Source organism: Trichomycterus rosablanca, chromosome 3 (assembly GCF_030014385.1).
Source record: "Trichomycterus rosablanca isolate fTriRos1 chromosome 3, fTriRos1.hap1, whole genome shotgun sequence".
Taxonomy (NCBI): domain Eukaryota; kingdom Metazoa; phylum Chordata; class Actinopteri; order Siluriformes; family Trichomycteridae; genus Trichomycterus; species Trichomycterus rosablanca.
The window spans coordinates 41,065,901-41,079,404 of NC_085990.1; the positions used below are offsets into that span (position 1 = coordinate 41,065,901).

General features: G+C 38.0%; 1 protein-coding gene across 2 annotated transcripts in view; it reads right to left on the reverse strand.

Annotated features, from left to right (window-relative positions):
- The window catches only part of rspo2 (R-spondin 2), a 96,406-nt gene that overhangs the window by 53,802 nt on the left and 29,100 nt on the right, over positions 1-13,504 (reverse strand). For both annotated transcript variants that reach the window (XM_062991322.1, XM_062991323.1), the window contains exon 2: positions 2,805-2,990. In XM_062991322.1, the coding sequence (XP_062847392.1) occupies positions 2,805-2,990 (186 nt within the window). The remainder of the gene's footprint in view (positions 1-2,804; positions 2,991-13,504) is intronic.

Genomic DNA, 13,504 nt, shown 5'->3' on the forward strand with positions numbered 1-13,504 from the left:
TTACTATTACTGTTATTATTATTATTATTACTATTATTATTACTATTACTGTTATTGTTATTAGAAGTAGTATTATTACTATTACTGTTATTATTATTATTACTATTATTATATTATTATGATTACTATTATTATTAATATTACTATTACTGTTATTATTAGTAGTAGTATTATTATTACTCTTACTATTACTGTTATTATTATTATTATTAATATTATTATTAATATTACTGTTATTATTATTAGTAGTATTATTATTACTATTACTGTTATTATTATTATTACTATTATTATTTTATTTATTTTTTTTATTTTTTTTACTATTATTATTATTGTTATTATTACTATTATTATTACTATTACTGTTATTATTATTATTAGTATTATTATTACTATTATTATTTTTATTATTATTATTATTTTTACTATTATTATTATTATTACTATTATTAATATTATTACTACTATTATTATAACTATGTTTACTATTATTATTATTATTACTATTATTATTACTATTACTGTTATTATTAGTAGTAGTATTATTATTACTATTACTATTACTGTTATTATTATTATTACTATTATTATTTTTATTATTATTATTATTTTTACTATTATTATTATTATTAATATTATTACTACTATTATTATTACTATTTTTATTATTACTATTATTATTATTACTATTATTACTATTATTATTATTATTACTACTATTATTAATATTATTACTATTATTATTACTATTATTATTATTACTATTATTATCATTATTACTATTGTAAGTAGTATTACAATTATTATTATTAGTATTATTGTTTAATAATGATATCTATTTAATCACATTCTTTAAAACAATTTAATTCAGCCTTTGCTACTTGATTAGGACTCTACCCTAAATAAATGTGACTAAAGAAAATATTATAGTAATTGCAACAGCTGGATTCCACAAAGACATTTACCACAATTTCTTAAAAAAATAAAAGTCAGGAAGTTTCAATTGGAAGTTAGGTACTTACTTTCAATAAATCATATAACCACCAGACATAGCTCTGTTATGAATGGTTGTTGAAACAGAGTACTGTCACTCAGGCATTTCCATCTGTATATGAAACCATAACCATACTGCACTTCCATTAAATCCACACTGAACTGCATTGCATCCAGATGTTTTACAAAGCTTTTGATGGCTGGACATAATTCTAAAATTCAAATGTCAGTTTCGTTTGTTTTAGTCGCTGCACATTTTACAAGTTGCTATTTTGACTAGAAGTAAATGAGTACTTAGCGGTCCTTTTGAAATCTATAATGCTAACCAAGTGAATCACACTGCAGCACATCTGCTCTATAAAAAAATTAGGCAACAAGATCCTAATTCAACTGATACATGCTTGTGACCATTCAGTAAAAGTGGATTTGTGGGATCAGGCACTGCTGTCGAAAGGCTTGGCTACAATCAGCCTTCCAGTTTATCCCAAAGGTGTTCAGTGTGGTTGAGGTTAGGACTGTAGTTTCTCCGCACCAAACCCTCTTTTTGGACAATGTTTTGTGAATAAGGGCAAAGTCATAGAAGGGGCCACCCTAAACTGTTGCCAGAAATTAGGAAGTATTGGATTTATGTAATAAAATAAAAGACTTTTGGCCTCTGGCCTGAAAAGATCAATAATGGAGAAAGGTTTTTTAAATACAGTGGTACCTTGTACCCTCTTCGAGAAATGTGTACACTTAAACTCAACATTTCCCTTAAACTCAACGTGTGTGGGACTGCTGATTTGCTTAGCGCTCGGTTTGAGCAGTGCGGTAAAACGTCATGTGAGCATGAGAGAAATCTGCATTTGTGTGGAATAACTGACAAATTTACTCCGAAAGCTTCACATGTATCTGTGTTTAGCTGGATTTTCACTTTTCTCCTGTTTCACTTTGAAACTTGTGTTACAGCTCGGGGTGCTGGGAAATTGTAAGAATCAGCTTTACCAAGAGAGTCTAAAACACTTAGCATTAAAAAAAATATTGTAACTTAATGTATTAAAAGAACGACACAGGAACACTAAACCTCCCTAATTATTATTGCTTATTTGTTCTCTCCACTAATTAAGAAGCATAAGGAAACAATAAAGAAGTAAAGGTAAAGAGCAGGTTTTATTGTATTTTTGATTGATTTTTAACTGTTTTACCCTAAAATATATGCAGTTCCACGGGACCATGGAACACATTAACAGGCTTCCCATACATCCTTATGGGAAAAATACCTTAAAACTCAACGCCTTTTAAACTCAACGCCACCTCCAGAACCAATTGATGTTGAGTCTCAAGGCACCACTGTATATATTTTAACTACCTAGTGCACTACCAAACTGGGTTAAGTCACACCTATTAGGATGAAAGGTCAGTATTTTTATAGTTTTTACTTACTATTGAATTTTTTTAAAGAATGCCAATAGTAAAGTTTGAAAAAATCATTTGTGCGAAATTATATTTTTCATTTAAATAAAAGGGATTACCTGATACTAAATCTTTTTCTTTTAAATACCCAAAATATTTTTAAGTATGCAGCAATAAAATTAGAAAAAAAGACCAAAACCAGATTAGTTTTTTTTACCCTATTGTAACAGTCATGGTAAATTTGTGAATGAGTGCAACTCAGTAAATTTCTAAGTGAAAGCTGTCATTGCTAATGAAATGAAGATAAACCAGTAATCACCCAAATTTTGGGCTGTGAAAGTTGCTTCTGTGAGAGCTGAATGTGAGAAAGGTTGCATTCATGCCATGTACATGTAATGATAAAAAAAGAGGGGTCATACTTGAACACATGTTGATCTCTGGCCCTCGAGTGCCGTAGAAGCCTGAAGGGCAGACGTGGAGACACTCGCCATACTGTCTTATCCTCTCCCTCCTCAGGAAAAGGAAGAGCTTGGGCTGGCATGTCATACACCCATTGTCCTTCGAACACACCAAGCATCCTTTGCAAATAGGGTGAACATAGCTAGCTGGAACACAAGACAAAAAAGACACTGATTATAAAGAAGAGTAATGGCATGTCTAGTCAATCATGAAGATCAAGGCTCTGACAAGAAGCACAAAGATATAAATTGTGCTTGTAAGTCTGGCTTACATAGATTTTCTTCTAAACTAATTGATCAATGCAATATTAGAATTCATAAAAAATCTTGCTGAAACAAGAAATAGCAATTTAAGCAAACTTTGGCTGGCCCTGTCATATTTGCAGGAAAACATAATCCATACTGAACGTGAACAGCACACTGATTTGATTCGGAGCTTAACTTTTAATAGCAGCATTAAGAAAGCTGCCAAAGACCAAAACAGCAGTGACTAGGAGTCAGATCATATTGCTGGTTGACAGTGTAGCTGGTAATAACCAGACTGTTCTTTATAATGTAACTTTCTAGTGTCCAGCTTACAGGAAAATGTCATTGAGTGAATGCAATAGTTGCAAACGAGAGACACTACTATCGATTAAAGCAGTCTTAAATATCATGTACCAAGATAGAGTAACAGGACTGACTGTACGACCTACCACAACGCTTCATTAAATATGCTGGCAACAGTGGGAGAAAGAAGAGAACAAGGTCCTTTCCAGGATTGTTTTTAAAAACAATCTGAACATGTGTGGGTGAGTGGGGTCAAGACTGGCAGAAATAACCGATTCAAGAATAGAAATAACTTAACTCAAAATGGGTATACGCTGAATAATCTGGGCCATGATGTTGCTTATTAAGAAAAAAAGCACACACATATGGTCAAAAGTATAAGGACACCCCTCGTAATTATTGAGATCGGGTGTATAATATATATAAAGTGCTAACAGTTATTCAGTATAAATGATATGTCTATACTTAATCCTATTGGCAACATTTTTGATGAGGACCATTATCTGTTTCAGAATGACGGTGCTTGGTGTTGAGAAACACCAGTGTACAACCACACCAAGAACACCTGGAGAGCCCAAACATAAGCTCAAACAAACATTTGAACACACAGGCCTTATTTTCCAAGATTGGTAAATGACCTCACAAATGCTCTTTTGATTTTAATAGGCACAGAGTTCCCACAGACACACTCCAAAACCCACCGAAAAGTTTTCTCAGAAGTGGTAGTCATTACAGTTGCACAGGCCGAACAAGCTCATGGTCAGGTGTGCACAAAATTTTGGCCGTATAGAGTGTAATAGATGGCTGAGTGGATGGATAGATTGATAGATTGATTGAGCACAATGGGTAGCACTGTCGCTTCACAGAAAGAAGGGCCTGGGTTTGATTCTCTGATCGGGCGACCAGGGTCCTTTCTGTGTGTAGTTTCCATGTGGGTTCCTGTGGGTGCTCCGGTTTCCTCTCACAAGTCATGCAGTCAGGCCAAATGAACAGACTAAAAAATGCCCTAAGTGTGTGTGTGTTTTTGCCTTGTGATGGACTGGCAACCTGTCTGGGTTGTTTCATGCCTTTTGCCCAGTGAATCGGACCCACCACGACCCTGAATAGGATAAAGTGGTTGTAAAACACACGATGAATGAATGAATAAATACTAAATGTAAATTAACAGATTGACCTTAATGCTGTAAGTGCGAACAACTGTCCACCTCAGAATAAAAAAACACTCTGGAAACCAAAATTCAACGGAAGGTAACTATCAACACACTGTGTTTTTTCCACACATGCAATGTATACACTATACACTGATCAGCCATAACATTGAAACCACCTCCTTGTTTCTACACTCACTGTCCATTTTATCAGCTCCACTTACCATATAGAAGCACTTCGTAGTTCTACAATTACTGACTGCAGTCCATCCGTTTCTTACTTTTTTTTTGCCTGCTTTCACCCTGTTCTTCAATGGTCAGGACCCCCACAACACCACCACAGAGCAGGTATTATTTAAGTGGTGGATGATTCTCAGCACTGCAGTGACACTGACATGGTGGTGGTGTGTTAGTGTGTGTTGTGCTGGTATGAGTAGATCAGACACAGCAGCGCTGCTGAAGTTTTTAAATACCATGTCCACTCACTGTCCACTCTATTAGGCACTCCTACCTAGTTGGTCCATCTTGTAGATTTAAAGTCAGAGACGATCGCTCATCTATTGCTGCTGTTTGAGTTGGTCATCTTCTAGACCTTCATCAGTGGACACAGGACACTGCCAACGGGGCGCTGTTGGCTGGATATTTTTGGTTGGTGGACTATTCTCAGTCCAGTGGACTACATTCAGTAATTGTAGAACTACAATAGAAGTGCTTCTATATGGTAAGTGGAGCTGATAAAATGGACAGTAAGTGTAGAAACAAGAAACAAGGTGGTTTTAATGTTATGGCTGATCAGTGTATATGATAAATGTTTGGCAAAAGTAAATACTGCATCACATTACGTCATTGGAGATTTGTTAGCAAAAAAACCCCTGGTTTTAGTGTTTAGTGCCCAAGGTAAATCTAAATAAATCTAAATAAACATAGAACTTGGAATTAAATATTGAGTATATACATAATTTACATCAAAGGATTATAACTTTAACTATAACTTTATATAAGCTAACTATTGGGTTATTTCATTGTAATATATATAACTTTTGTTTACCTAGATTCTATCTGTTAAATATGTGATGAGAAAGCACAATAGGCACATTTTTACTCAGCTACGTGTTTATAGTAACTTGACTTTGGCACACCCAACTCCCCCATTCTATACCCTGATTGCGACTGTAGGATGAAGAATTGAGAAAAGTAAGATTCCCTCAAGTAAAATTACAGACTAAAACTCTGTAAAACAAATAGGATTGGGGAATTACTTAGCAAGCTAGCTTGTGGGTGGTATAGTGAATTATTTCTTGCCTCCCATATTTGTAACTTTGTCCAACCGCCGACCCGTTCATCCGTTTCAATAATACCAATTTGAAGAGTTTAAGCAACAAACCAATTAACATTTTACCGTTGGTTGCTATTAGCATGACTTAGCAAGCAATGTATTTGCTAGGCTTGCACTTTGTGAGGAATTGTTTGCTTGTTTCTGTTGAGCAACATCCTACTCTGACCTGGGTCAACATGTACAGTAGAGACTGTGTTATCCACAAACAGACCCATTACACATGGAAAACTGGAAAGCACAGGCACAGCTGATGGCTGAGAAGACTTCACTTTTGCCGTGATGAGATTCTGGAACAAGATCGTGTCTACACTGCAATTCAAACCACAGGTATGTCAAATAAAAGGCTAAGATTCAGTGTTTTAATCAGGGTGTCCTGAAAGACCTACATGTTTTATGGAAATTTTTTTACCACCAACTAATTTATACCTGAGGGCTTGAGGGCTATGGCCGGCATCTCTTAACCCAACCGATACTTTCAACAGTTGCTCAGAGGGGACCACAATCAAGCTTTAAACCAGAAACCAGTTTCTAGCTTCAAGTATGATATTAGAGGAAAGCTATTTACATTCAGCAGACAAACTGACCTACAAAAGAGAAGAACTAAAGAGCTAAAGGTCTAAAAATTTGATTACAATAACTTAAATTTGGTGGTTAGAATATGGTCATATACATTTGCTTCCTAGTGGCAAGTGGGTAGCACTGTCGCCTCACAGCAAGAAGGTCCTACGTTCGATCCCCAGGTGGGGCGGTCCGGGTCCTTTCTGTGTGGATATTGCATGTTCTTCCCGTGTCCGTGTGGGTTTTCTCCGGGTGCTCCGGTTTCCTCCAACAGTCCAAAGACATGCAAGTGAGGTGAATTGGAGATACAAAATTGTCCATGACTGTGTTCGATATAACCCTGTGAACTGAGGAACCTTGTGTAATGAGTAATTACCGTTCCTGTCATGAATGTAACCAAAGTGTAAAACATGATGTTAAAATCCTAATAATCAAACAAACAAACAAGACATGAAGAAAAACCTGGTTTAAAAAAACTCTCCAGTGGCCTACAGAGAGCCCTGACCTTGGCCCCAATGGACTGCTCTGGAATGAACTGGAACATCAATTGAGGCTTTCTTGATCAACATCACTGCCCAGCCATGCAAATGCTCTTTTGACTAAATGGGCACAAATTCCATCAAACTACAAACCTTTTCAGAAAAGTGGCTCATGTTTAGGTGTCCAAATATATTTGGCCATAATATACATTATGAAGAAGGAAAAAATGGTTATTACTAGCTACACCGTCAACACACAATATGATCTGCCTATATATTAGGCGTCCAGGTGGGTCAGCATATAAATTTTACTCAACAGTGTGCTGCTATTCTAATGTAAAGGCCTGATCATGCCTTGTTAGCCTAGAAGGAGCCTGTGGGACAAAGTGTCTGGACTAACTTATTAAAGAGAGATTATGGGTTTATTCAGAGAGTAAGACTGCAGATTCATTACTGTTTTAAAAATGTTATTTCATTCTTAGCGATGTTTTTTTTTCTTCAATATTCCATCAATCTTTTCCTCTGGTTTTCGAATTTATAACTGGTCACACAGGTAATACAACATCCCTTTCATAACTAACAACAGACCGCCTTAAGCCTGAAGCTGACACCGCATGTGAATACTGACTGCACTTAATGGGAGGCTAAAACATTAATCCAGACAAGCAGAGCAATCATTTCCATCTGCTTGCTCTGAAACGACGAGAAATTACATTTAATTCGCAAGGGGTAACATATCCTTCCAACATAATTTTGTATTAGTGTCACTCTGTCTAACTGCAGGAGGGATAGTGTGGCTCTGCACTTTGGTCTTTCGTTCATGCAGATCGCAGATGCATTTCATGAGGCATGCTTATTCGGACTGGGCCACCTTCATGCAGCCTGAGGAGGTTTGTTTTGAACTGTGATCAACTGCAATTAGAGCAGGAATTAGATCCAGCTGAAAAGTGCAGGTACATTTAACAACCCACTAAATGGGCGCTCGGGTGGCGCAGCGGTAAAGCACGCTAGCCCACCAATGCTGATATATCAGGCTCACGAGTTTGAATTTCAGCTCCGCTAACAGCCGGCCGAGTGCCCAGACGGACAACGGTTGGCTAGTCCGAGGGAGGGCTGAAGGGATTTCTTATAACTGCTGCGATTACGACCTCTAATGGCTGATCAATGGTGCCTGCACAATGAAACGGAGGATAGTGGAGATGGGTGCTTGACTCTCTGTGAACCCTCCTCATGCAGGGAATGTGTGTTAATTACGGCACTTTCTAGGTCAGGAAGAGAGGCGTGCAGCAGTAAAGGTGGAAATAAAAGTCACAAAATTGGATACAACTAGACTGGAAAGAAAATTGGGTGGAAATTCATAAAACAACCACTAAATGACTGTGACAGATATATGCCCAAGCAGAACTTCTGTATTTTCTCTTTCCTCTTTCTCTCTCTCTCTCTCACACACACCTTTAACACCAATCTACTTAACCTTTTCTGCTATTTTAAAACCATATAAAGCAATTGCAATGCTTTGATTGATATTACATACAAAATTAAGTTAACCACATCACAAAGGGTAATATTCATCCAATTAGTAACAGCTGTGAAAAAGACAGATGTGAGATGTCATTAAACTGAGCTGCTAAAAACATGGCTTAGCTGCTCTGCCACCTTTAATACTGCTTTTACAATTCTTTCCAGTACTATGTATTACATTTTGTACATTTTCGACATTTAGCAGACATCTTATCCAAAGTGACTTACTGTAGTGTGACAGTTTACAGTCTGAGCAATTGAAGGTTAAGGGCCTTGCTCAAGGGCCCAACAGCAGCAACCTGGCAGTAGTGGGGATTACTAGTCTGGTACCTTAACCACTCGGCTACAACTGCCCTGCCCTTTATTTCCTGTCTTACATCTACTTACTTACACATCACAATTAATGTATTACTTCATTTATTTACTTATTTATTCTCTCATTCAGTTATTGTATTATAGGGCAGTGTAGCTCGGCAGCTAAGGCACTGAACTAGTAATTAGAAAGTTGTCAGTTCAAGCCCCACATCCACCGTTGGGTCCCTGAGCAAGGCCCTTAACCTTAAGCTACTTAAATTGTATTCGGTTACAAAAGAGTGGCTCATGTTTAGGTGTCCTAATATCTTTGGCCATAAATATACATTATGAAGACCGATCAGCCATAACATTAAAACCACCTCCTTGTTTCTACACTCACTGTCCATTTTATCAGCTCAACTTACCATATAGAAGCACTGTCACTGCTGGACTGAGAATAGTCCATCAACCAAAAATATCCAGCCAATAGCGCCCTAAGGGCAGTGTCCTGTGACCACTGATGAAGGTCTAGAAGATGACCAACTCAAACAGCAGCAATAGCTGAGCGATCGTCTCTGACTTTACATCTACAAGGTGGATCAACTAGGTAGGAGTATCTAATAGAGTGGACAGTGAGTGGACACGATATTTATAAACTCCAGCAGCGCTGCTGTCTGATCCACTCATACCAGCACAACACACACTAACACACCACCACCATGTCAGTGTCACTGCAGTCACTACTAAATAATACCTGTGGGGGTCCTGACCAATTGAAGAACAGGGTGAAAGCAGGTTAAAAAAGTATGTAGAGAAACAGATGGACTACAGTCAGTAATTGTAGAACTACAAAGTGCTTCTATATGGTAAGTGGAGCTGATAAAATGGACAGTGAGTGTAGAAACAAGGAGGTTGTTTTAATGTTATGGCTGATCAGTGTATATATACTGTATATACTGTATCCTAGAAGGAGTCTGTGGGACAAAGTGTCTGGACTAACTTATTAAAGGGAGATTATGGGTTTATTCATAACTAGTAATTAGAGGGTTGCCAGTTAAAGCCCCCCATGACTGTAGGGTCCCTGAGCAAGGCCCTTAACCCTAAGTTACTTAAATTGTATTCTGTTATAATTGTAATTCGCTTCAGATAAAAGTGTTTGCTAAATGTTGTAAATGTTAATGTTTTTCTTAACAAAACGTCCTCCTAATCAAAGTCAAACTGGGTCTGGATCCTATCCTGGAAACACTCTTGCATATGGCAAGAATGTGCCAATCCATCGAAGGGCAACAAGCACTCATTTAGGAAATCGCTCTCTCACACTCTCACCTAGGAAAAATTAACACTAGCCAATCCAACTTGGTGATACCCTGTTTCCCCGAAAATAAGACAGTGTCTTATATTAATTTTTGCTCCCAAAGATGCGCTAGGTCTTATTTTCAGGGGATGTCTTATTTTTCCATGAAGAAGAATTCACATTTATTGTTGAACAAAAAAAAAAAGAACATTTATTATATACTGTGTATATACTGTATATATACTGAGCCACTTGTACAGCAGGGACGGTATTCCGGCCACCAGGGGGAGCTCACCACAGCACACTCGTACAGCACAGCAGGGACAGCGTACGGTCCAAACAAAAACTTTGCTAGGTGTTACTTTCGGGGGAGGCCTTATATTTAGCAATTCAGCAAAACCTCTACTAGGTCTTATTTTCAGGGGATGTCTTATTTTCGGGGAAACACGGTATGTTGTCCAGAGGTGACAAGAACCAAGGTGAGCAAATGAAAGATGAAGAAAACAAGAAAACATGGTGAACATGTCAAGTGCCAATCAGAAGGGAGGATCAAATCAAGCTCCCAAGAACTCTTAACAGCTTTAAAAATCACAATTCAATAATACATCCATTAATTTATTCATAAATTAAAGGGCAGTGATAGCTCAGTGGTTAAGGTACTGGACAAGTAATCAAAAGGTTGCCGGTTCAAGCCCCACCACTGCCAAGTTGCCACTGTTGGGCCCCTGAGCAAGGTCCTTAACCCTCAATTGCTCAAAAAATCATGTTCAGTCATAACTGTAAGTCGCTTTGGATGAAAGCGTCTGCTAAATGCTGAAAATGTAAATGTATATATAATAGTACATATATTCTTTGGTGAGGGTGCCAGGCCATTCCCAGAGATACTTTAGAGATCAGCTCCCAAGACCACAAATTGGTTTGAAACAGCTCATTCACTTAACCAAATGCTAGGTCCAAAAGCTCTGGTTTGAAAGAATGTATTTATTTATTTTTCATTAGCCTGTTTATCTTGGTCAGAGATGCAGATGCTTGAGAGCCCATCCTAGAAACACTTGGTAAAAGGAACTGTGGACACTCTGTTGAGAACATATTTCAGTCCATCACAGGGCATCAAAACTTAGTTAATCACAGTCAGGAGGCATTTAGAGTAGGTAATATATCTTAATGCATTTTTAAGAGTGAATTTGTTGGGTTTTTTTTGATCCAGAGTACACAGAGAAAGCCAGACAGACAGTGCTAAGATGTAAAAATGTCCTTACAAAAGGCAAATTTTACAAATCAGACAAAATACTTAAAAAGTAAGTAGAAAAACAAATGTATGCACCTGTTGATAAAGAAAAATTAAATTAAGTAGCTTTGCAATCATGTGAAGAGCCAGAGAACTGGGTAAACCTCAGACATCAGCAGCTGAACCCCAGCCTTCTTTTGAGGTCTCGGTTCTGTGGTGAAAATGCCGCTTGCCAGCAGAACTATGCGCTTGTAATAAAGCATTTCTGTAGTGCGTTCCTAAAAAAGCATTTTTATAAGAGCTATAGTGCTTCACAGAAGCACAAATACAGTGCTGTTTCTCTGAGTTCTGTGTTCAACGGTCAGGATGGGTCCAGTGCCACTTAGAAACACCAAGACCAGGTAGGAATACATACCAATCCATTTCAGCACATCCCACACTCACACATTTTTTTTTTCTATTGTATTTATGCATTTTCTCCCATTGACTCCCAATTTAGCATAGTCAATTTGTCTTCCACTGCTGGGGGATCCAGTCGAGGAGGGTATATTGCTGCTCACGCCTCCTCCGACCCGCGCACAGCCTTTTGCGGAACCCTTTTTCACCTATGCACTCTGCACAGGCGCCTCTCTATCTGCCAATCAGGGTCCTTACACAGCGTTTAAAGACCCCACCCACATAGTGCAGGCACTGCTAATTATGCAAGCTAGATGACGCCCAGCCGACCCCCTGGTTTCAAACCGAGGAGCTCAGAATCTCTGCGCTGGTGTGCTAGCGGAATATCCCGCCTACACTCACACATTTTACTCACTTTCTTAAGCCTATGGGTCATTTAGATCAGCCAACCCACCAAACACATTGTTTTTAAAAGTAATATGTGACTGGAGGACCCAGAGGAAAACCACACAGACATATAATGAACATGCAGACTTCCTTATAGGCTAAAAGTGTCTATAGAAATTAAATCCTTCAATTTAGTGTCTATAGAAATGTTGGTCTTCATCGCTCTAATTCCATTCTTAAAAAAACAGTCACATTAATGTTTATTTCAATTGTTTCATTTTCGAATTAGATTCCAACAAAGTGTGGCAAAAGTTCTTGAGTTTCTGATATGTTTCCTAAAATCTTCAAGTGTTCAAGAGTCTTCAAGAGGTTTTTTTTATATATATATATTTTTTGTTTATGCATTTTCTCCCGAGAGAGCTTTTTAGCATCCAATTGCCCGATGGCGTCACGCCTCCTCTCTACTAATGCCAATCCCCGCTCTGATTTGAGGAGAACGAAGCTAACCCACACCCCCTCCAACATGTGGGCAGCAGCCGTATGCATTTTGTCACCCATACTAGGCGAGTGCTATATGCGAACTCTTTCCCTGCCTCTGTGCAGGCGCCATCAAATCAGCCAGCAGAGGTCGTAGCGCATCAATTACGAGAAGTCCCTATCCGGCTTAATACCCCACCACTATATGAACAACAGGCCAATCGTTGTTCATGTGGCCGCTCAGCCCAACCGGATGGCAGAGCTGAGATTCTATACAATGTATTCGAGATCCCAGCTCTGGTGCGCTAGCGTGCGTTTTTACCGCTGTGCCACCTGAGCGGCCGATTCCAGTGAGTTTTAAAAGACTTTTTATCACTAAATATTTTTGCAGTTAAAGGCCACCCTAGAGCATTTTACAATTGAAAATTCTACAGCTTCTAAGTTCCAGGGAAGGTTCCTCAAGTGGCAGCAGCATAACTGGTATCTTTTTTATGTTAATTCTACCAAGACTGGAATTAATACTCATGATTATTAGTTAATTTTTTTAATTCTTGAAATGCGAAAAGCTCAAACCACTTAAAAAATCAAGTCATGTTCCATCAATAAAGCTTTAGATGCCTTACAAAGTGCACGCCAGCCCACTGACAGCTCCACATTTCTCCACATTGTTGAGAACAGTACATGAAATACAACATCAAATCACCCACAGTTGTTACATTTGAGTTTCATTGTTTTGCTTAAGGAAGCCTCTCTTGGCTAAATATTAAAACAAGAGCGCTGGTGGTTGAGGGGGCAGGGCACGTTATGTTCCAAACGTACGGTTCTGTTTTAGTTTAGCAGCCTCTGACTACTTTACAGCTGGAAATAGTCGGGATTTTGGAGATTTAAGCCTTTTTTTCCAGTTTAACAGTTCGCACTGTATGCATATGTTTACAATTTAAAGCAAGCGCGGCGCTTATAATGATTTTGCCGCATGTGCCTGAGTAAACACGTT